The 24521-nt window shown below is 39.0% G+C and overlaps 2 protein-coding genes across 2 annotated transcripts; both read left to right on the top strand.

Annotated features, from left to right (window-relative positions):
* Positions 1-11890: 11890 nt before the first annotated feature.
* On the top strand, positions 11891-19326 carry LOC108681389. Its single transcript, XM_018170407.2, has 5 exons — positions 11891-11921; positions 16347-16617; positions 16745-16898; positions 17149-17335; positions 17679-19326. The coding sequence occupies exons 2-5, from the start codon at positions 16368-16370 to the stop codon at positions 17907-17909; spliced, it is 822 nt and encodes a 273-aa protein (XP_018025896.1). The 5' UTR covers positions 11891-11921; positions 16347-16367; the 3' UTR covers positions 17910-19326.
* Positions 19327-21381: 2055 nt separating this feature from the next.
* On the top strand, positions 21382-22803 carry LOC108681380. The gene is made up of 3 exons (XM_018170399.2): positions 21382-21651; positions 21779-21917; positions 22623-22803. Exons 1-3 carry the CDS (start codon positions 21402-21404, stop codon positions 22801-22803), a joined length of 570 nt encoding a protein of 189 aa, XP_018025888.1. The 5' UTR covers positions 21382-21401.
* The last annotated feature ends 1718 nt before the right edge of the window (positions 22804-24521 follow it).

The following is a 24521-nucleotide window of genomic DNA, read 5'->3' as shown; positions in this document are numbered from 1 at the left end:
CCCAGGCATCAGCTCCTAGCATTGAATGTATATCCTATTTTCTCGACAGAACTAAAAAAACTTTCTTCTATCTTGGTGTTGTATAATATGCATAAATTTTTGTGAGTGAGGTAAAAAGTTTTTTTTATTGAATTCTTAAATAAGGTTCGATTTTGTTCAGATTAACCCATGAATAAATCGAATGTCCAATGAAAAGTGAATCGCCCATAATGCTAGGAGTTCAACGTGAATCGGCTCATGCAGTTGATATTTAAAACTTAAAAGTCCCCGCTACCAGATTTCTTCAACGTAAATTATACTTAATTTCGATTCCTTAGAGTGTATGAAGTGCAAAGAATTATTTTTCATTACGAAAAACTCAGTGACCAAATTTTCTAAATAAATGAATAAAATTTGCCAATACAAAATGTCAGTTGCGTACAATTAGTTACAGCGGTTGAGCCGTGTCACAAGGCGGACGTGAGTGCTGTGCGGGCTCACAACTGGTTTTTCACTATGCCGGTTTAACTCTATATACGCATTTTGCTGAAGCGTTTCATTAAAAAGACAGAAATAAAGTCAATGGAAGAGAATGTGGATAGAATGGAAGCGAGTAAAGAGTGGTTCCTTGTTTTTTCTTATCGAAAAATGGGGATAAGCTAGTATCATAGTGATAGTGATGTCGGTGCTCAGGAATAGGCCTGATGTGGCCTGTTGCTTTTACGAGCTAGTGAATGAGGGCACAGTATTGTATACGGCGTGTCTTTCGGTTAACCCTATTTTCTCCTGGGCTGGGCTTTATCACCTTTACCCTGCACCTCCGTCTATCTTCACCCTGCCCCTCTGTCTATTACCTTTATCCTGCCCCTCCCCTTTTCTACTCGTCTGTCGCGTAGACCCCTTCATACCCTCGCACCACCATCTCTTTCCCTTGCTCAGCAATCGTGCCGGAATCGGAATTTTCGATGGAATTTCAATTGACACGACTCAATTCAGTTTTAAATTTGTGTTTATTTCTTTGCATTATACGATTGCTGGACAGAGAAGGAATAAGGTAGTCAGAAAGACCTTTATTTCCGCTAGACAAAAATCCAAAATCAGATCAGCCAATTTGGTAATGAAAGTTTGCAAGTTCTGCGAAGAAATCTCCGTGAGCAAGGTTGATCAGGCAGTTACCTGTGAACGTTGCGAAGATTTCATTTGAATCAGTTTTTCGAAGTTGAGGTCTGAGAAGTACTAATTTCTCTAGAAAACTGAGATACCTCATTGGTTTTGTCGTAACTGCGAGAAAATTACTCTTTGTACTCGAAAAAGCGGAAAGCCGGTGGAAGAGCACGGCCGGCGGAAGAGCATGGTGGAAGAGTTGAAATCGTTAAATGATGTAGTAAACTCATTGAGTGAGATGGTACATTCGTTGAGTGAAAAATTGAGCTCGTAATGCAATGAGCTGACTAAAGTGCAAGTTCAGCTAAAAAATTACGAGAAAACGGAAGTAAAGAACCAGAGAGTTAATTTATCCGAAGTTGCTAGCGAAATATAAGATTTCGCGAATTATTTGAATGAGAAAGTACAAAGTCCAACATTGTGTGGTTGGAGTTCCCGAAAGCACCGCATCTGATACGAATGACCGAGTGATGGCTGATGCTGCATTTATTGCATACTGTTGTGCCAATAAATCACTCAACACACCGGTTGATATTATAGCGTGCAAGAGGCTACGCTCAAAGGGCGCTGCTGTCAACACCTGCAGACCTCTGTTGGTGATTTGAAAGGATGCTGCACAGGTTTGGAGCGTGCTAGAGGCAGCGAGAAAGCTAGGAGAATCCGCTGACTACATGTCCGTTTTTAAGAAGGGTTTTCCCCTTTAGAGAGAGCGGATTTTCGCCAGAAATGGCAGGAGAGAATCATGCGGAAAAGCACGGAAAATCAGGTCAACCGCTCTCAAGATGTCAAGATAACACCGCTCAGTCGGCGGAATTGGAATACAAGTAAACAATAGGATTCATGTCCATAGATCCAAGCCAGTAAATAATGTAAGAAGTAACCGCCTACGTCAATCTGAAAGTGCACAAAAACTCTTAAGAAGTGTCGGCACTGAAGAAATAGGCCCATGGCCTGTTGCCGATTCTTGAATTTTTCCTGACTTGATTCACAAGGGTCCGGCCTTTGGAACCCGATCTTTCCATAACTAACGATTGATTGAGATAGCTGCTGGAATTATTGCCTGCTCTGTAATTTGCTAGGCATTTTAAGACTGAACATATGCTTCTGCATAGCTTCGTCTAGTCTGTTCTTGATGGTGTTGAAATGAAAAAAAAATGTTTATACACGAACTCTGACTTCATTTTAAACAAAGTGAAATGTTAATGTGATCGCCAACGAGTGTATCGACAGTATTTGCATTAAAGAAACACTCTCTACAAATCACGGGGAGGGGAGGGAAATAGAATCTGTTGAATTTCAATTGCCAGGTTTTGATTCTTTTCATAACTTAAATGAAGGGCAGTGCAGTAGAGGTGTAGCTCTGTGTGTTATAACCGTTTATGGGTCCCAGCAAGTTAAGTAATCTGCACCAATCAGCTAGACAATAAAAAGTTCGCACCGCACAGATTCTCAAGCAGCTAGAGCATCAGTGTGGTGCGAACTTTCTCTGAAAGGCAAGGATAGCCTCCACAGAGGGGCCGTGTATAGATCACCTAACAGTTCCTCTGACAGTGATAAAGTACTAAACAGTTTTTGGCCAAAAATGACTTTCAGTAGGTCGCATACGTTGATCGTTGGTGGTTTTAACCATCCAGAAATAGACTGATCAGATGAATCTTCTCAGAGAGATGCGAATCACCCAGCATCCCTGTATATGTAGTCTGTGCGAGACTCATTTTTAATCCAGAACATCACCAAGGCAACCCATTTTAGGGGTAAGCACACCCCAAATATTCCAGATCTAGTGTTTACTAGTGAAGAATTAATATTAGATGAGCTTCGTCACGAGGCTCCGTTGGGCAAAAGGCAACACCAATCGTTATTTTTCAGTATTGAGCGCTATACAGAAGAGACACCTCGGAAGCGTGAACGTTTGAACTTTGCAAAAGGCAACTATGTTTAAACTCCGTGATGCAGCGTGTGCTGCGAATATTCTGAATTGTATTAAGGGGAGCGTCTACCCTAAAATTTATCTCGGCTATTTACAGACAGATCACTCTGAAATTTGGTACACATATGTAAAATAGAAATCTAAGACTTTTTTGTTCGTGTGAATTTTTCGAAAAAATGAAAGAAAACGTGAAATTCTTAGAAAACGGCCAAAAAAGGGGGTACCGTAGAAATCCTACTCCTCCTAGGGTTTTAGAGCTACAACATTGAAACACATATCATTCGATGCGTAAAGACAATATCTATAATTCATCGTGAACGTTCTTTGAAATTCTCATTTTTGTGGGTGTGGCGGCATTTTTCGGAAATTTTTCGATTTTCCCCCCACACCCCCTCTTTTGGCGGAATAAAATCCAAACTATAACGAAAATTGGAAAAACGTTTACGATGAATTGTAGATCTTTCTTTTGCAAATCGAACGGTATATGTCTCATTGTTGTAGCTTCGAAACTCTAGGAGGAGATAGGTTTTCCGTGACAATAAGTGTGAATGTTGAGGAGAGCGCGACCAAGTCCCGCGCGCACCACAATATGCGCTCAATGTAGCATAGATACCAAACTAAACGTTTCTGGAGCTTGATTCCACTCAAGGATGATAGGAGCAACTACATGCGCATCTCTCCCTACAAAGCCCGGAGGCACACTGAGTCAGACCTCACAAAAACACTATATTTGTAGTGGTGGACAGCGAATTATCTCATATCTAATTACTGAAAGAACTCCCCCCCGCCCCCCTTTCATGAAGTGTCGTGTACGTAAAAATCGACGTACAGAGATGGAATGTCATGACACTATATATAAGGAGCTCAAATTACTTAAAGAACTCCCCCACCCGCCCCCCATTCATAAAATGTCGTGAAATCATAAATCAACGTAGAGAGATGGCAGTGGTACCATTGGATAGGGCAGAATGTCAGCTTTAAAATTAGTATGAAAACCGAAAAAGTAAAAATTTTCAATTTTAGGGTAGACGCTCCCCTTAAGGACATGAATGTGGCTGATTCATGGTCATTTATGGACATGACTGTGACTGATTCATTGCACTTTTCATCAACTGCAGACGGTTGTGTCTGCAGTTGTTGCGTGTGTACCTAAGATTAAGCTCGGTGTAGTCAAAAAATTTCAGTGGATGAACAGTACAGTTACAGCTAAGCTTATGACCAAGAAAAAAGCCTATAAGCGCTTTTTACCAACTCGCATGATGCTGATTATAACCTTAATGCAAGAGCTCGAAATCAAGCTAAAAAATCTGTCGCACCGCAGTGAAAAACTTCGAATCAAATATTACCAAAAATGCAAATAGAACCCGAAAGCCTTTTTGTGCGCTAGTTCGAAGTGTCAGACAAACGACGGTTTTTCTGATTTGAAAGTAGTTCAACGAAAGATATCCTATGCTGAGGGAAGGTTAGCGTTCTTAATCAGTTCTTTAGCAGCGTGTTCACCGATGAGGACTTGAACAGCATTCCAGCTTTTAAGGAGCGCCCTGGAAGCTGGGTGTTAAAGTTTTTTGAAATGCACGAAGAAGAGGTTCTCAAGTGCCTGGTCGCTCTGAATCCCAACAAGTCATGTGGAGCAGACGGCTTCCACCCCAGATTGATCAAAAAATTAGCATTTAGCAACCGACCTGGCAGGGCCTCTGACAGTGTTCTTTCAAAAAACCTTGAACGAATGGACTTAGCAGGCCGATTGGAAAGAAGCTAAAGAGACACCATTGTTCAAAAAAGGCGACATTAGTAGCCCCGGTAACTATCGCCCTTTCAGTCTCACGAGTGCTATTTGTAAGGTTATGAATCTATTGTGAGGCATAGAATTATCAATCACTTGACTGTTTACCATCTCATGTAGCGCGCTACTGCCTACCTCTGCGTTTCAGACTGGGCAACAGTGCGCAGTGGCGTGTCACAAGAAAGCGTTCTCGGGCCTGTTTAGTTCGTTACTTCTATAAACGATCTGCCAGAGTTAAGTGTCAAGCGTGTGCTCTATGGATGCTGATGAAGTTTATAATACAGTTTGGATTGCATCAAATAAATTGCAATTGCGAGATGATCTTGATAGTTTAGTTAACTGAGCTAATACGTGTGGGAGCGCAGCCGTGCACAACCAATTTTGTGCACCAATAAGCCCTGAATCGAACGCCTTGGATCTCCGGACATCCACCAACCAGCCGTGAACCACTCGGCTTTGTCTTCCTCCGGCCTTGCATAGAACCTGCCGTACACCAGCACCACCAGGCCGCGGGTCGAATCTGACTTCCGGGCATCGTTAAATTGCGTAATTTTACGTTCACCGCATCTGAGGTTAGGTTTCAGATAGCATAGTTCTGTTCCAAAATTTATCGTCCTTCGACAAGTGGCCGTTCGACCGAGGGCTGGTTCGACCCATAGCCTAGATACGGTGGGCTTGAAATGTTGAAGGCTACGTTCCGGAAGGCAGGAATCATGATGGTCCATTACATCCAGGGCAGTGGTGGTCTTCGGCAGGCGACCTATACGTGTCAGCTGCGTTTTAATGCTGACAAGTGTAAATAACTTCTATGTAACCGATAAAGCTGTTTGTCGCTGTCGCTGTCGTGCCCCCGAACCTAGAGTTTGGAAAACCGTGTGGTCACTGAAATTTGAAAAAGGCAAAAATTTAGTAGAGAGTGTTCAAAGATGTGAAACAAGAATAATTACAGGCTTGAAGGGCAAGTCTTATGAGGAAAGATGAAAGATTATGAAGCTTCCAAGCCTCGGTTCTCGAAGTCTGCGTGGGGACCTCGTTGAAGTATACATGTATACTCATGTTTTATACAAGGTTCCAGAAGGATTACTAGAATTCGAAGCAAAAACCAGCACCAGGGGCCACGGCTATAGACTAAAAAAATTGCGTTGCAATTCATCCACGCGACAACACTTCTTTTCGCTCCGAATCACCGAAATGTGGATCAGCCTTCCTAATTACATCGTTGAGGCTCCGATTATGAACGCGTTCAAGAATAGACTAGATAAAGCTATGGAGAAATATATGTTCAGACTTGAAATGCCTAGCAACATACCGAATCCGGTGAAAGCCTAGTAGCTATTTCAAACTACGTCAATTTTGAAAAGATCCGGTCAAACGACCTGTTTTTAGATCACCTATGAACGAGTCACGAAAAGTACAATAATCGGCGGCAGGCCATATAAGGCCTTTTCTTTACAACAACACAATGATGTAGCGATGATTGGATATATTAATATGGGTACTTCCAGTTGTTGCCTAAATTTTCATTCAATAAAGTTCTCTTTCAACTTTATTCTTTTGCTATATTTCTTCTGATTAATAAGGTTCCCAATCAACAAACTTCTCAATTTGGATTTGGTTATCAAATTTTGCGCTACTCATGACGTTTTCACAAATCAATGAGGGTATTGAAAATAATTATTTTAACATAATGACTCCCTGTGGGTATCACCAAAAAATATTAACTTATGAACCAGAGTAATCTTTCGGTATTGGGCATTCCAGGCTAGTCTCGGTCTATTATTCGAGACCCCTTCCCTTTCTTGTGACAATCTATGATCTTTTGACGCAAATCTGTCGCCGACTCTCGAGTTTCCCCATTTTAAATTAAATTTTGAAGATGAAGCTGATCTTCACCGGAACGCAAATCTTGTAAACAATGGCAAACTGCTCTGATTGACCTATTAGATAACGAAATGAGATCAGTGGATCGTCTACAGTGAAAAGCGAATTTTGAGTACCTTAAGAAAAGTTATTTTTGTTCATTTTTGAACATGTACCTAGTACTGTTGCGTGGGTTAAGTTTTCTATTTTGTTGAATACAATCTAAACACTGCTTACTTTTTGATATTCTTTTTAATATTCTTTAATATACCATTAGCAATATACTGACCAAATATTAGGGAAAATCTTGTACTTTAACTTGAGATATAAATTAAACTGTAATGTATTCAGTACTTTTGCGTGTCACTGTATGTAAGATATGATAAAAATAGATAACTTTCACGGGCTAACTATTCAAATGCTCCTTCATTCGTTGTCCCTCGTTTTGGGCTGATCTGTGTTGTTAATCCTTACATGCTTATGAAATCCTTGTGGAGCGTTCATCAGTTCTCGAGCCAAGTTCTGTTAACGCAAGATCAATAAGTGTAGAATTAATGAATGGAGAATAATGGGTGCTATTTAAACAAGTCTATTTTGGATGAACATCTGAATTGCCACTGGACATAAATCCTTGAGTTTAATTGGAAGCTACAAATATTTTTATGGTTAATTCAGTCCAATCAATCAATTTCTTAAATTAATTATGTTCGCTGACTGCTTCGTATTCTAGAGATTGTTTTGTTAGATTTTTAATACACTGCGCCGTTTACACACGCAAGAGCGTCATGTTATTTAAGCTGGACTTTGGCGCTCTTCCTGGCGCTGATCCAGGCGTGGCAGGTGCCCGGGCACTGGCTGTGCGATGGCATGGCCTGCCCCAGCAACTACCCCGTCTACGCGCAGCAGCGCTCCGGCCTGGACATCTACGCCTCGGGCAACTGCTTCACGCACAACAAGCGCCAGTACGGCGCAAAAAGACCGGCGTGTACGGTCATGCGCATGCGGGAAGTGTGTGTGCACGTCATCACAGGGGACGGTTTGTTTTACATACCTTCACTAATCATGGACAAACGATCGTGAGAAGAAAACGTTCTTTTTTGACCAGCTTTACGGTTTCGTTTCAATCTCGAGAAACATATGGTGCACCTGATGGCCCCCTCTTCACCCAAATATCCCTTGCCCGAAATGGGCGCGCACATGTTGATTATAATTGAAATCTTTGCTAAAGAGATTTTGCGCTTTTCATTTCGATGCCAACTACTCTAATTAAAATAATGGAAATAAAAAAAACGCTCTCGCTCGATTACAATATTTTAGTACCAGACCAGGTAATTTAGAATAAATGATGATTTTTGCTATGCTCGTATTCCGGCGACGCTGTGTTAGCCATCTGGGTAAGTATATGCGGTCCAATTACCTTGCATTGACAGGCTAAACTGTCGTGTTAACAAACGTCTGCACAACCCATCATCAGCCGTAAATTTCTCATAAATTATTCAACACGAACAGAGAAGAACCTTAACCTTAATAGAAAATTTTATCCCTTAATAACATGCAATTATAATGATGCATTCATTCGCATTATTTAGTGTGAAGCATTTCACATCAATTATTCTTGCAAGAAATGCGAATGGCGAACACGAATTCTCTGAATCACATAAGTTTTGGTTGTAACTCAGTCGCAACATTGTTTTTACTCGAATGACTGCACTCACTTAGTATCCGTGAATTAAGATGGAATTGTGATTAAAAGTTCATACTTATCTTTAGTACATGAAATAATTGGCACCGACTGGATCAAAGTCTCCATACTTTACAACGCATTAAAGTTGCTGAAATTATTTTATTCATCATTAATTCACATGAATAATTATTAGGCGCAAAACAAACGAAAAATATTTGATTACGGACGAATAATTTTTAGTTTAGTTTTAACAAATGTGAAACAGATAATCTGTAGGAACTTATCTGTTGACATGTATACACCTTCTAACAGATTGCATTTGCATTTTGCATTTGTTAAATTCTAAATTAGGAATGATATAAATAATACAATAATAGAAACATGGTGGTCATTATTTAACGACAGCTTCCTCTGTTGGTGAACCTGAAGGTTTATCGGAAACGTAGATTTTTGAACAACACAAATTTCAAATGCATTTATAGAAGCGTTGCTTTGTAACCAAGAACTTTTCGGCTTGTGATTGAAAATTTTAAAATGCATATTGTACTTTATCGCATTGCCTCACTGTTGGAAAAATATCTCACTTATAAATAATCGCCAAACAAAGTTGTCGAGTTTTACTTGCCAACCTCATTTTAAGATATGAACTGGTATTTTTTGCAAAAATCCTGAGTAAAAATTAGCTGCCACTTATGAGTAAGAAAAAATCGCAAACGATGAGAATTGATCAATGAAACCATCACTATTCCTAGATTACGGTGGATGGAGCTGTTCCAAAATATTTACTGCAAAAAGGCCGAATTAGCTCTTGAACAACTGTTTCCTAATTTGTACTGAACTGAAATGACTATTGAATATACCTCTGTTCACACCATTTTCTTCTAAGATTAATTAAGTGTGGTGGGTGAATTAAATTTTTAGTTGCGATGTTTTTCCGCTCTCTGTTAACCGCCAAAATTTTTGTCTAGGTAGAAAAAATTATTGTTGCACCATAAATTCAGGTTTTAAGTTTAAGCCAGATCATTTCAACTCCGATTTGCTCTAAAAATGTATAGTACTCGATCATGAGAAAAATTTATAGTACATTATTAAAATATTAGTACCCGGTCCCAGCACATCGCGTGCCAAAACCTCATTAATGACATTAGTTGGAATTAAAGTGCTCTATTTTACTGTTGCTCTCTGTGGGATCTGGAACTTTATTTCATGTTACTGATGTTTTTGCGCTCGGTTAATGAACAGCAATTGAGGAATGATTTAGATTTCGGTCATGATTGACAGGAAAATCAACCATTTCTGCTACGATAGAAATTTCTAGAAAGTGAAAAAACAACGGATTGCTCAATTATGAATGATACTTCAGTAATTCGAACTACAAACCGAGTCATATGCTATTGTGGTGCCACCTGCAATTTCTACTTGATCGATGGATATTCATTCGTTCCTCCAACTACTTTGACCTTCTGAATAATCTCCTGTAGACAAAAAAAAAGTTTTCAAACATGACTGACTGGCAAGCTACATTTATTTTTTGACATAAATTGTATTTCTTCGTCAAATTGAATTCGACAAAAAATCCCTATGATAACGTTAACTTTTTTATTGCTCGACCTCGCTACCCAATTCAAGTGCAAACAAAGCAATACAAAATTTCAGCTCAGCCTGCATTCAGCCTGCGAATGAATAAAATTCTTATCATTCATAAGATAGTTTTCGTTGGAAGAGGATTATCATTTGGATTTGAGTCGCTCATTATTTAATTACGGCCGGCCACTGTTCCCAACATTTCTTGCAATTGTGTGGGCAACTTTCCTCAATTCTTCATATCCAAATTTGAAAGTCAAGCCTCTGGTATGGTTCAGACAGTACACCAGTCAGACTCTTACGACTGTCAACGACGCCACATCTTCACATTGTCGTCCGTTTCAACTTCACCATGGAGTGAGACTTCCAGCGTGCGTCTCGTCTGGGGTGGCGGCCTTGAAGTGTGAGACGTTGTGGGGGCGAAGGCTCGTCTCCTCACGGAGGACGGGTCTCGAAGAGAGCTCAGGAGAGGACTGGATGTTGCAGGTTGTTAGTCCGTCACTAAAGCTCAGAGTGTTATGGCAATTTTTTGTCTGGCCAGTTTCCATTAGGGGTAACTGTCTTCACTTCACAACTCTCAACCTAAATATTAATACCCTCTTGATCATTAGTTAACCAATTTATTATTGTCTCTTATTTTAAGAGCTCATCTGCTCGGTCCGTAAATTTAAGCGTTTGAAGATATTCTGGACCTTAATACGCAGCTTGTTCTAATATTCTGTTATATAAATTGGTAGCATTTCATTCAAATCAGTTGCTAGTTACTTGACTGGATTGACAGCACGGAACAAAGCTATAAGGCGTCAGTTTTCCTAGCCACCTGGCCAGGTGAAGCTCTTGCTCCCGATGCAGAGGACTTCCATCACGCAGCAGCTCGTGCTAATTCACTTTCTTCAAGTTTTATTTTGTTCACATAACACAATTCATACGTAATAAATTCTGTATCTTTTAAATATTTTATTAACACTATTACTTCAATGAAATTTAATCTTTCCTTCCACTGAAAAGAGAGGTAGCGCTAAAGTTTTGTACATGGCAATACAAAATTGAAGCTCCTGGCACAAAAGAATTCAGGCATTCCAATGATTATTTATAAGGGTTTTTCTGAATAAGATGGTTATTTATCAAAATATGACTTAATGATTGAAGGCTGTTATAATATGTGAATATAATCCATATATTATTCGTTAACGCCGCGCAGATGCTAATCACATATCGTAAGTACTCTGATCAAAAGACCGAGCTATATCTCAAAAAGCCATCAATAATGAGCATACAATGGAATGCGTTGCGCCGTTTACAGCAAACGGGTTGAAAGGGAATTGATATTAAATAAAATCTGCTATCGATATCATTGATATATAAAGCAATTGGTTACTCCCTTCAAACAGTTTCTTTTGGAAGTATTTGAGGCTGATTTGGGCTGGGCAGAAAACCGGACCTACCGATTATTTTGATTTAGTGGGAAATAAATTAAATGTGTATTTTTGGTGGTCGCTGTGTTGGCCGACAATCAATCGTCGATGTCACACAAAGTATCTTCTACTGAGCAATGACGGGCCAAGGTAAGGCAACAGATGACCTTAACTTTATTATTATGCCAGATTCTTGATTTCTTTTCAAGAAACTTAAATATTTTCAAAGAGAACCATGAGTTTCTTCTGTGAATGCTTTTCCAAATAACTTTTGAAGGTGACTACAAAGTTCAAAGTGCACGAGACCTCGATTGGTCAAAAGCGTGGAAGTCTTTGTTCAGTTTTTACGTCTAATCAATGGTTCGGGTCGAAGCGATCACTACCTTCGTTGACCGTACATCAAGTGACCCATGAACTTTAGCGCTATTACTCGATGTGTGATTTTTACTTGTTAGTTGCGGCGGCTGTCAGTCTTGACTTGTTTGCGCTGGTGTACGCGTGACAGAGAAACGTTCAGCTCTGGTGAGTTGCGTGCATGCGAGATATTTACATTCATGCTGCATATGGGATGCAAAAAATTCACACCATAAAACTTGATGAGTTACACAATTTCCCGCTGATACACGTCCTCTGATGCGGTAACCTTATGAAGGTAAATCTTGTAGGTGCATCAAATGTACATTTATTTAATTCAAAACTTTCAATACGTTTCAAAAGTAAATTTATCGATATTTTTGTAATGGTTCAATGTAGTATCGATATTCATTAATAAACCTTGAGTCATCTTGTGAAATCATCAATATTTAATAAATCACAATATTCATTGCATATCAAACAATTATAACGTGAAAAAGTACATAAATTATAATCTAAAAGTAATGAGTATTTTAAATATCTCATATAAATTAATCCAAATCCGTGATACTCACTGAGAAAAAAACCACCAAACAATATTACGATGACAAATAATAAAAAAACATCTTGTAAACATTTATTCTTACTAATCTGAAATTATTTTCTTACTTATTTTATATATAAAATCAAAAAGTTCCTCAAAAAATTCCTTCTCTAGAAGCATGTGTACAATCAATGCTGACACTCAACCATCAGCCGATAAATTTAACCACTCAGTTCCTGACAACGATTTCTTTGACAATTCGCTCTGTGCGATATATTCAAACAAAGGAAGTCGTTCTCTTATTATTTTTACAGGGGATACAACTTCTTTGTCTCTTAAGTAACTAGGTGCACATGAATTTTATGATGTCGTGATAAATTCTTTACTGCATTCAGATTTAACTGGTCCAAGCTAACCAAGCTGCCCGTTTCGACAATATTTCTTACGTATTCACGCATTGGAGTAAATAGCTAAAACAATGTTATTTAAAAAACTACCTGAAAAAAAAACATCAGGGCGGGTTAGTACAGTATTACGGGTATACGGGGTGTCTGTACTTCATGGTTGGCGGGTGATGAAGTCAATTTCAACTTTTTGTTATCGAAGTCAATTCTTGGCAATTATCGTGGAAAACTCTTCACCCAACATAATTTCATACCATCTGAATAGAGCCGCAATCAATATCATTTCTCACAATCTGTACTGCAAATTTAAATCGCGAATCCGTTTTTTCCAGTCAACTTCCTTGAACCAGCCGTGGTGAATTGGGCTATCTTAATAACATATTCCATGAAAAATTCTATTTCGTAACATTTAATACTTCTGAAATTCAAACCCCAGGAAAAGCTTCCGAATCCATCTCTATTACAGTACCGGAAATGACTATACGACTACCCAGTTTTCTCGAAATATTTTTTCTTGCACAAAAAATATGGGATTTAAGACCAAGATATTTTTTCTCCATTTTGGTATATTTCCGTAATATTTTCACTTTTAAAAGGTACAGCAATATGCAGAATAGCTTGATTTTCGTCATTTATGGCCTTTCTGGTGTAGTTCTGTGTCCTCACTTATATTTTTTTAAGTAAAAAATATGCCAAATGGGACAAGACTCACTGAGGCGGAGAAGGAGCAGAATTTCGCCTTCTTGAAATGCAGTAGAAGCCAACGGGACATCGCACTGGGAATAAAACGCTCAAAGCCCATTGCACAATTATTTTTTGCTAATCTGAACGGCTACGAGTGAAAGAAGCACACTGGACCAACCCCAAAATTAACCGACAGGGATCTTAGGAGGCTTCTAAAATTTGCGCTCCCTCTACCTCTATAAAATTGGCTACTGGAGTTGATATAGCAGCACGACGCATCCGTTAGATATTGCATGACTCGAAGAAATTCAAATACATGAAGAGGAAAAATGCCCCTGTGCTCCAACAAAAGCATATTATCAACCGACAAAAATTTGCTGAAAAAATTTGCTTATTGGTAAGGGATGGCACAAGATTATCTTCAGTGATGTAAAAAGTTCAATCTTTATGATCCAGATAGATGGCAATGCTATTGGCACCACTGGACCGTCAGCCTGAATTTTTTTCAAGCGGCAATCTTGTAGTGGTTGAGTCATGGTTTGGAGAGCGTTTAGCCGAAAGGGAAAATTAACTCTAGCTATTTTACATGGGAGACAATATTCCGTGGCTTACAGGCACACGCTGTTTTACCAACTTCTCCCTTTTGCCGATGAGAAACATGAGGGAGCATATATTTTTCAACATGACAAAGCTTCAATTCACAATCTCAAAATCAGCAAACACGTGGTTCCTAGAGCAAAATATTACTCTGTTGCCGTGGCCGGCGCTTAGTCTTGACCTCAACCCCATTGAAAACTTATGGGGCATCATGGCGAGGGATATTTACCAAATGAGCGCCAGTTCCAATCTGTGCATGAGTGACCTGAGCACGGTTATCCTTCGTTCTTGAGATAATATTTCTCAAAAGACACTGGATTATATGGTAAATAGCGTGGGGAGAAGATGCATTGAGGTAATTATGGCGAAAGGAGGTGAGATTGCCTATGAAAACGAGTGTATGTGATCAACAAACGGAAAAACATATCTTGGTCTTATAACCATTTCCACCTAGGTTTTTCTAATTTTCATCAATTCTACACATATACTGTATTTGAGAAAATTTTTTTTTTCGCATAGCGTTGGAACCGTTTTTAAACGTAGTTTAACCTCGTGTAATTAGAATATTATATTTTTTGTGCAAGTAAAAATGTTTGGAGAAAACTGGGTGGTCGTATAGCCATTTCCAGCACTGTATAAATAGAAAAACTTTAGAGTCAAAATAATGGTCTCAGATAACTACAAATAATAATAGATTATAACGAAAATATTGTACAAATGATAGTGAAGTTCTTATTCTACGATATATTTTACAGTACCTGTTGAGAGCGATGATAGTAGAATCAGTACGCCATATATTAAATTAAACCATGACCAGAGCCTTAACTCTCATATTAAAACGCCGAGATGACCAGCTCACAACTTTGGGATGGACAACTCACAAATATTCTCCTCTGTTGGTAGTTCTAACCCCGTTATTCTTAAAATGAAAATGCCCATCGTACATAAATCATAATGTAAGGGTACAACAAACATATATGGAGCCTTGATAAGCTTTGGTTCTTCTGCACATTTTACACTTCACATTTTACACTTCACATTTTACACATCACATTTCACACTTCACATTTTACACTTCACATTTTTTACTTCACATTTTACACATCACATTTTACACTCCACGTTTTACACTTCACACTTTACACTTCGCATTGTACACTTCACATTTTACACTTCACATTGTGCACTTCACATTTTACACTTAACATTGTATACTTCACATTGTCTACTTCACATTTTACACGTCACATTTTACATTTTACATAGATGGTATTTACACTTTACATTTACATATATGTAATATATATTATTAACACTTGGCATTTTACACTTCACATTTCACACTTCACAATGTACACTTCACAGTTTACACTTTACATGTTACACTTCACATTTTACACTTTACATTTTATACTTCACATTGTACACTTCAAATTTTACCCTTCACATTTTACACTTCACATTTTACGTTTTACACTTTACATTTTATAATTCACATTTTACATTCCACATTTTACACTTCACATTTTAAACTTCACATTTTATACTATGATCAATTTTAGTAGTATTTATTAATTATTTCCAATGGATGTGGCTCCAGATGTAAACACATTATTCCCAAGCTTACCCTTGAGCACGTACGAAACCGTTATAAAATATCTGACAAATGAGATCACAGGAAATTATAACAGATTGGCTTAACATAAAATTAATCCATAAAATATAATCAATATATGAAAATATTTAGTCAGTTGGTTATATAAGTTAGTAACGATCAAAGCTTGGTTCGCGCCCTATAAGATACGCGACAGAACAGTTGGCAATGAGGGGATTTAAGTAAATAGAAAACTAAAACACGAGTTTGCGAAAATTTTTACAATCCTAATTCACGAATTCCTAGAATCATTGAATGAGAGAACGCTATAAACGCATTAAAAAATTTACCGAAAAATAGGGTGAAAATCAAGCCATTTGATTCCGAATATGAAGAAGAAAAGATAATATTAAATTAATATAAAATTGTAGACAGTAGAGAACTATTTGAGATTATTTTGCTTGTGAATGTTCAACATGACATAACTTCTCTTTGTTTCTGTGTTGTGAAGGTATATGTTAAAAAATATACATGCATATATACACAAAATCTACGTTTCCTGATCTACATAAACTAATCAACAAAGGAAACAACCCAAAAATGAATTAAATTGTACTGATAGCCAGCGGACTACCAACTTTTTATTTATTGAAGGATAGGATTACAAAAGTCGCGATATTTGAAGTATATTCAATTTCTGCCTAATTTTAGGAATAAGTTCAGTGTGCTGATTTTAGTAATTTTTCAATTGTAATTTACTGCATTATCAGCTCTCTGTACGCACGATCATCATGCTGCTATTCCGGACGTTGGCGCTCTTCCTGGCGCTGATCCAGGCGTGGCAGGTGCCCGGGCACTGGCTGTGCGATGGCATGGCCTGCCCCAGCAACTACTCCGTCTACGCGCAGCAGCGCTCCGGCCTGGACATCTACGCCTCGGGCAACTGCTTCACGCACATCAAGCGCCAGTCCGGCGTAAAAAGATCGGCATGCATGAACATGTGCATGCGGGTGGGATGTGTGCACGCCATCACAGGGAACGGTTAGTTCATCGTTAAACGCACGTAGGAAAACCCTTTCTCTTTTCTCTAATCCCGACATTTGTATATTTAAATTAAGTCGGCAATTTCATAGCTGATTTTTCACGTGAGTCTTGTCACGATACTCAGATGGGTGCGTGTTGCTGGGTTCGGGTGTGTTGCCCCCCTACAACACGGGGCTGTACCGTCAGCTGGCAGGTGGCCAGGGCCTGCTGGTCGAGGTTGCCAGAGGGAAGCCTGTGACTGCGTCGTCAGTGGCCATTTCTACAGGGGCTTTCAATTGGTGGGTTACACTACTAATGCAAAAACTTGTCAAGCAGCCATTAATTCAATTCATCTTGAAATTGTGGAAAATGAATTCTCACATAATTATGTTCCAACTTCTGATTTTGGATCTGCACCTTTGTGATTCTCCAGAATAGCAGTAATTGCATAATGCACTCTTACTTGATGTACAAATCGAAAATACAATTCCTCCGTGATGCATTATTTACTTACTTGATAAGCTGGCCGGTGCCCCTTGATGTTTGCAGGGAACCAGAAAACGCCAATGACGGCATCTCCAACAACGTGTTGCACTTCTTCCACTCCGGCTCTGACATGTACCCGTACCTCTTGATTGACCTCCTGAAGCCCTACGCCGTGGTGAGCGTGTCGCTGCTGCCGCGCATCGAGATTGGAGATGGTGTGACACTCATCCAACGAGCACACAACATTACCGTGAGTGTGACTTCAAAAGTGAGTGCAACTATAGAAGTGATTGCAACTATAAAGTGAATGCGACTTCACAGTGAGTATTATTTCACAATGAATGCAACAGCACCGTAAATGCCACCTAGCTAGGACAACATTGCTTAGCCTAGTCCAGCACAACATTACGGTGGAGAGCCCAAGCATTGTCAGTAAGCTAGTAATTCATTTTATGTTGTAAAAATCAAGTGCAAGCACAATCATACGCTGTGAATATGCTTATTGCATTCATTACTCGGATAAAAGTTGAACATCAGTTGAATATCAACGTAAACAGCCGACTGATTCCGTATATTCTCTTGTTCCCGGACAGCTGTACGTGGGCAACACGGAGGTCACTGATGGCGTCTTCGCAGGCGTTTACGAGCAGTTCGCCTTCATCGCAGAGCCCGTGCTGGACCAGGCCACCAACATACCGGACTGGAATCACATAACCCCAACCACTCCGCTGTGCGGCAGGTACTTCGTCGTCAAGAAGGAACAGGGAGGAGTGTACCATAATCTGGAGATCACTGAGGTGCAGGTCTACACACGCGACCCATGAAGTGAAGGCTCATACAGGCACAATCTCTGAAAGAAAAGCCTCTCGAAGAGGATACATGCTGAGTTTAATTAGAGGAGGATGGAGCCGAAGAAGGGTGAATGTCATCCTATAAAGAATGATGTAAACTTACATAATTCAATAGGCAATCGCTTTCTCTTATAGAATTATATTCGTCAAACGGGGCAGCTTTATAGATTGAATTCTGTCCTAGGACACTGGATACGCAAACCCATCTGGTTTGTTAGCTTTTTCGAAGTAACTAGCTCTCCCTATAAACCTGCTATACACCAAATTAAATTTGCCTGATAAGCATAATTGCAGTAGAATTCAACTCTCTGATCAGAGTCTGATTAACTAGCTTCATTAAGCTTCATTAGATGCAATCGTGAAAATAATTTATGAAGTGTCGTGTAAAAAATAATTGATGTTATATCGCAGTTTACGAGTTCTCCGGCACCAGAATCAGTAGAGCACACACAGGAGAGACGGTTGGACTAAAAAATCGTATCGTGGATTATATTTAGGAAATAAATTGATGAAATAAAGAAATAAATTATTGCCTTGCAGCACCTGATGGTTAAGGAATAAATATTATTTAAACTCTTTAGCATCTGAACTGAAATAAAATCATTATGGTTTAAGTGGACCAGCAACGTCTCTACCCAGTAATCAGCTCCTGAGGTCACTTAACACGAGCTCAAACAAAGACAGCCACTATAATATGGAACAGTTTACTCAGTTTCCAAGTCTCAGAGATTGGTTGAGTTTTGCTGCCGAACTCGTTAAGGTTAAGCTATGCAGGGCTGCACGCGATAGCAATATACCGGCTCATACGTGGTCTCGAGTGTCAGAGGCTTTTAGTGGGCTTTCAGGTCAAATCAATGAGAATGTTCTAGAATTAATGCATAAGTTCAGTGTGGTATAATGGACGCATAAAACGTATCGCTATTAACTTAACTTCACTTCTTCTACGATGGTTGTCAGTCTTGAATTGTTAGCGCAGGGGAGCACACGGACACATGATTTGTTGTCAGCACTCATGGTGTGAAGTAGTTTGTAAGTTTCGTGTTTCTGTCGCTTGAGTAGCTTTCTACACGAATTCGTTATTTCAGCATAATTGAAACCAGTCTTATGTAAAACTGAGCAAAAACTCGGCTCAGGATCCATAGAGGTTGGTCGCAGTGAAGAGAGACTGAACTGTAAAGCGAGTCGTCTCCCAGAGATCGAGTATATAAAAAGTACGTGACTTCATCAGATCATCTCATATCTTCAATTTGTGACAGTTTACGTGGGTGGTTGGTTAACTTTGCACAGTTTTTTGTCGCCGACTTAGTTACAGTTTCATTATGCCTGCATATAACGTGCATTTGGACTGGAAGCTCTGCATTATCTACTTATAATAAATTTCAGTGCAATATCGTACACTGTTTTTAAATGTATTCAAATGAACCTGTATTTTTTATTGGTTTAAATGGAAACGATTTTGCAAGGTTTTGAGATTTTTATATCCGGTTCATTGCGGGCGGCGAATTACCATCCTTCGGTCTTTTTCAAAATCGTATGGGCATATATTCTGTTTCTTTCATTAACTTTAGTAAAATTGTTCGTTTAAACCACCTTTGATGCCGTCAGCTGAGATACAAAGGACCAAAATTTCAGCTGAGATATAAAGGAAAAGGAGAAAAATTTAGTATAGAGGTTCGAAGACGTGCAACAAGGATATTCATGGCTTGAAGGGGAAGTCTTGCGAAGAAAGATTAAAGATTATGAAGCTTCCAAGCCTCTTTTATCGATGTCTGCGTGGTGATCGCATTGAAGTATAGAAGTATACTCAGGGTTTATACTAATACAAGGTCCCAAGAGGATTACTAGAATTTAAAATAAGAACCAACATCAGGGACCACGGCAATAAACTAAAAAACTGTGTTGCAACTCATCCAAGCAACAACACTTCTCGCTTCCAGTCACCGGCATGTTTAATGGAACAGCCTTCCTGAATTAGTGATTACATCATTGACGGTACGGGTATGAACGTGTTCATGAACAGGCTAGATAAAGCTATGGAGAAATATATCATATGTTCAGACTTGAAATATTCAGCACCATATCGAACCAGGTGGAAGTCTAGTAGCTATTTCAAACTAGCGTCAGTTTTGAAAAGATCAGGTCAAAGGACCTGCTTTTAGATCTCCTATGAACAAGTCACGAAAAGTACAAGAATCGGCGACAAGCCACATCATGCCCATTCTTCAGCGCCAACACCACTATGATATGGTGATAATATATAATATAGTAATAACGTTGCTTCCAGTTTTTGCATAATTTTTCAGCTATTTAAGTTATCTTTCAATTCCATTTTCTTTTTATATTTATTCTGATTAATAAGGTTCCCATTCAACAAACCTCTCAATCTGGATTCGGTTATCAAATTAAGTTACTCATGACGTTTACAAGAATCGTTGAGGGTATTGGAAATAATCATTTAAACATATGGAATACCTCTGGGCATCACCGAAAAATATTAACTAACGAACCAAAGTAGCCTTTCGGTGTTGGGCATTTCAGGTCAGTCTCGGTCATAAGTTAGGTTAGTCGTTGCTCTGACAGGTCACGCAACCCTCCATTCAATCAGCATTTTCTAAAGGAATGTATTAAAATCCTTACAAATGAGGACAACATGTTCGTAAGATAGATATATGAAACGTTCCCATGGATACTAAGAAGTTTCTTTTCGGATGAGTTTTCGATTTTCTTGTTTATTATTATCAGGTCTTTGAATACTCGGAATATCGCCGTAACGTATGAACAATAATATTCGATGATATTGTGCCAAATTTTCATGCTCCTAGCTTACTGGCCTTAAGTAAAAAAAGTATGATGCAACGGCGCATTAGCATACTCACTATACAATATTTTAACTTAAATGAATGTAGGCTAAACCAGACATCTTGAAATTTTGACCAAGATTGAAAACTCGAAGCGCTCTGTCCAGAAAAAGAGTTTACTGAACAAAGCGTGAGCTTCCAAATTCATCCACAATCTTCACTTCCGGAATGGAAAAAATAATTTGAGATAGATGTAAGACAAAAAATACATATAGCTAACTTGCTCGGGCTAACTATTTAAATGCTCTTTCATTCGTTGTCACTCGTTTTGGGCTGATCTGTGTTGTTAATTCCTTACATGCTCATGAAATTCTTGCGGCGCCTTCATCAGTTCTCGAACCAAGTTCTTTTAGCTTTAGATCAAGAAGTATAGAATTGATGGATGGCGAATAATGGGTGATATTTCACTAGGAATATTTTGGATAAATATCTGAATTACCGCTGGCCTTAAATTCTTTTGAGATTAGTTGGAAGATACAAATATTTTTATGATTAATTCAGTGCAATTAATCAATTTCTCAAATTATGTTCGCAGACTGCTCCGTGATTTACAGATCGTTTTGCTAGCTTTATAATACATTGCGCCGTTTACACACACAAGATCGTCATGCTATTAAGCTGGACATTGGCGCTCTTTCTGGCGCTGATCCAGGCGTGGCAGGTGCCCGGGCACTGGCTGTGCGATGGCATGGCCTGCCCCAGCAACTACTCCGTCTACGCGCAGCAGCGCTCCGGCCTGGACATCTACGCCTCGGGCAACTGCTTCACGCACATCAAGCGCCAGTCCGGCGTAAAAAGATCGGCATGCATGAACATGTGCATGCGGGTGGGATGTGTGCACGCCATCACAGGGAACGGTTAGTTCATCGTTAAACGCACGTAGGAAAACCCTTTCTCTTTTCTCTAATCCCGACATTTGTATATTTAAATTAAGTCGGCAATTTCATAGCTGATTTTTCACGTGAGTCTTGTCACGATACTCAGATGGGTGCGTGTTGCTGGGTTCGGGTGTGTTGCCCCCCTACAACACGGGGCTGTACCGTCAGCTGGCAGGTGGCCAGGGCCTGCTGGTCGAGTCTGTGAAAGCGTCGTCAGTGGCCATCTCCACAGGGGCTTTCAATTGGTGGGTTACACTACTAATGCAAAAACTTGTCAAGCACGTGCTTCCCCGTTTTCGTCACTAATGGTTATGTAGAAATGTATTTGATAGGTAATTGGTGAGTGCTCTTATCTTGCAGGAACCTACCGAATACGGGTTTAGAGAGTAATCATTTTTCTTTTTTTGCGGTGGATCTCCGCGAAGAAATTTGTAAATGATTGGGGCTGACAATAATTTTGGTGTTGTAGTGCTGTATAGTGCCAAGTCTGTATATCATTACCAGATGTTGGATAACATAAGAAAACCATCAGGCATTGTACTTGGAATCCATAATACTCGTATAATAGGAATGAAAGAATAATTATAATCAGAAAAATATAGATAATGAATTAATGGGCTTGCTTGCCTGTAACCCTCACGAATAAAATACGAATTTGGCGGCAAACTTGAGATTCGAAATCAAAATATTATTACATATAAACTTATAGATTTAATTTGTATATTTTTGATTTGTTATAATAAACGTATTAGCGATATCACTGATTAATATTCTGTATACCTTAAAGTGAAAAAAACAGGTTAGTATACAGAAATTACTGAATCGGTACTTCTATCATTACTTTTGCTAATATGTTTTTCCTACTGCGCCGTTTGATCTAAAAATTAGAGGGTTTATTGTTTGCTTGCGATTTATTTAATGGTCAGTAAACAGGCTCCTGATTGGTGCAGGGAACCAGTGAACGCCAATGACGGCATCACCAACAATGTGTATCACTTCTTCCACTCCGGTGACGACATGTACCCGTACCTCTTTATTGACCTCCTGAAGCCCTACGCCGTGGTGAGCGTGTCGCTGCTGCCGCGCATCGAAAACCCAGACGGTGTGACCGCAGCAAACCGAGCACATTGAACCGAGCATTGGGACATTGAATCTGTTATCCGCAATCGTTGTTGTGTAGTTTGTAAGTTGCGTGCTTCATTCGCATGGATAACGTATTGCATGAATTTTTCATTTATTTACAACTCACAATCGTTCCAAGACTGGACTTTTGATCCAAGGATGTTAGACACATACAAAGAACAAGAGGTGATAAGCAGTGAAACGAGTCGTTTAATGAAAGCGAGCTATTAACCAGATCTCAACTTCATTAGACTATCTCACTTATTCTAAAATTAATCGAAGCTGTTCGTGTTCCTATGTATCAAGTGGATATTGAATACGATTATTTTAACGTTTAAACTTTCTTTGGGTATCAGTCAGGAACATTGACAAACGAACCAAAAGAGCCTCTGTATTGGGCATTTCAGGCTAGTCTCGATCATGAGTTTGGTTAGTCGCTGCTATGACAGGTCACGCAACCCTCCGATCGATCCGCTTTTTAGCAGATAGAAGATATCAAAGTTCAAATATATAAAAAATTAATTCGAAAGATAATTACGAGTATAAAACGGTTTCAATTTGAAGGAGTATTGAAACGTAAAAACAAACGTTATTTCAACTTAACAATACATAGATTGTTTATTAGAGCTAAACATGTGATTTGCCGATATTAACTCAACGCTTGCTTGTTCCACTGCACCAGCACAAACGTTAGCCATGCGATGCACTTTTTTTGATCAGTTCTTGGATTTATTGTACGTTTCATTTAGATTGGATCCTAACGCTGCTTGGTAATACACATTTGAAAATAAAATATTGTATTGTTCACATTTTATTCAAACAATTAATTACTTCCGACGTTATGCTGCTTACAATAGCACATCTACGTACGTAGCATCCATTTTGTTCAGTATTATAAACTCCCCTCTTGCGAGCTTGTGTTATTTCCCCCTGGGTTTATTTCATGCAGGTTCTCCTCGGTATTGTGCCCGTCCTGCTCATCATTTGCATGAAAATAACAGCCTTACAGGAGCCGTTAGCAATGCTCTCTGTCCTTGCAGCCTCACGCCTCGGATCAATGCATGGAACCCCAAATGTTTCAATTTGACGGCTGTAATAAATTACAATTACAAACGAGAAAATATTCTAGACGCGCTTGATATAGTATTTTAGAGTCGGCATTGTTTAACAACTTTACAAATTGAACATTGAAGAACTAAAACAGTGACCACTTACTGCGCTATCGAGAGCATCCAAAACAATGTTAAAAACAGTTGAACTATACTATAATATATGAAAAAGGCTATATTCCTCGATATCATCAATCTATAAAACGTAAATCAGCATCTGTCAGGGAGCATAATTTTTTCGCCGCACCCAGAAGCACTCATATATTTTTCTGACTGTTTTAAGTTAGAAATCTCAATTATATTGCATATGATTCACGGCATCGAGTAGTTCAAAGTATCGTTGCCCATCGCACCAACAAACGATATGCTTTCATCACCATCATCCGATATGCTTTCATCACCATCAAACGATATGCTTTCATCACCATCAAACGATATGCTTTCATCACCATCAAACGATATGTACCATCAAACGATTGCTGCTTTCAGTTTTCTTGATGGACAACATTTGAAAACATTACAGCAAGTACCGAGATCGTTCTAAGTCTGTCGCTGCAAAGTGTTATTGGAAGTTAAGGTTTCAACACAGCAGTTTAATCTGGTAAAATTATGATATAT

Source organism: Hyalella azteca, unplaced genomic scaffold, assembly GCF_000764305.2.
Source record: "Hyalella azteca isolate HAZT.00-mixed unplaced genomic scaffold, Hazt_2.0.2 contig7882, whole genome shotgun sequence".
Taxonomy (NCBI): Eukaryota; Metazoa; Arthropoda; class Malacostraca; order Amphipoda; family Hyalellidae; genus Hyalella; species Hyalella azteca.
Note: the sequence above shows the minus strand (reverse complement) of the source record. Positions and strands in the feature narration are given on the sequence as shown.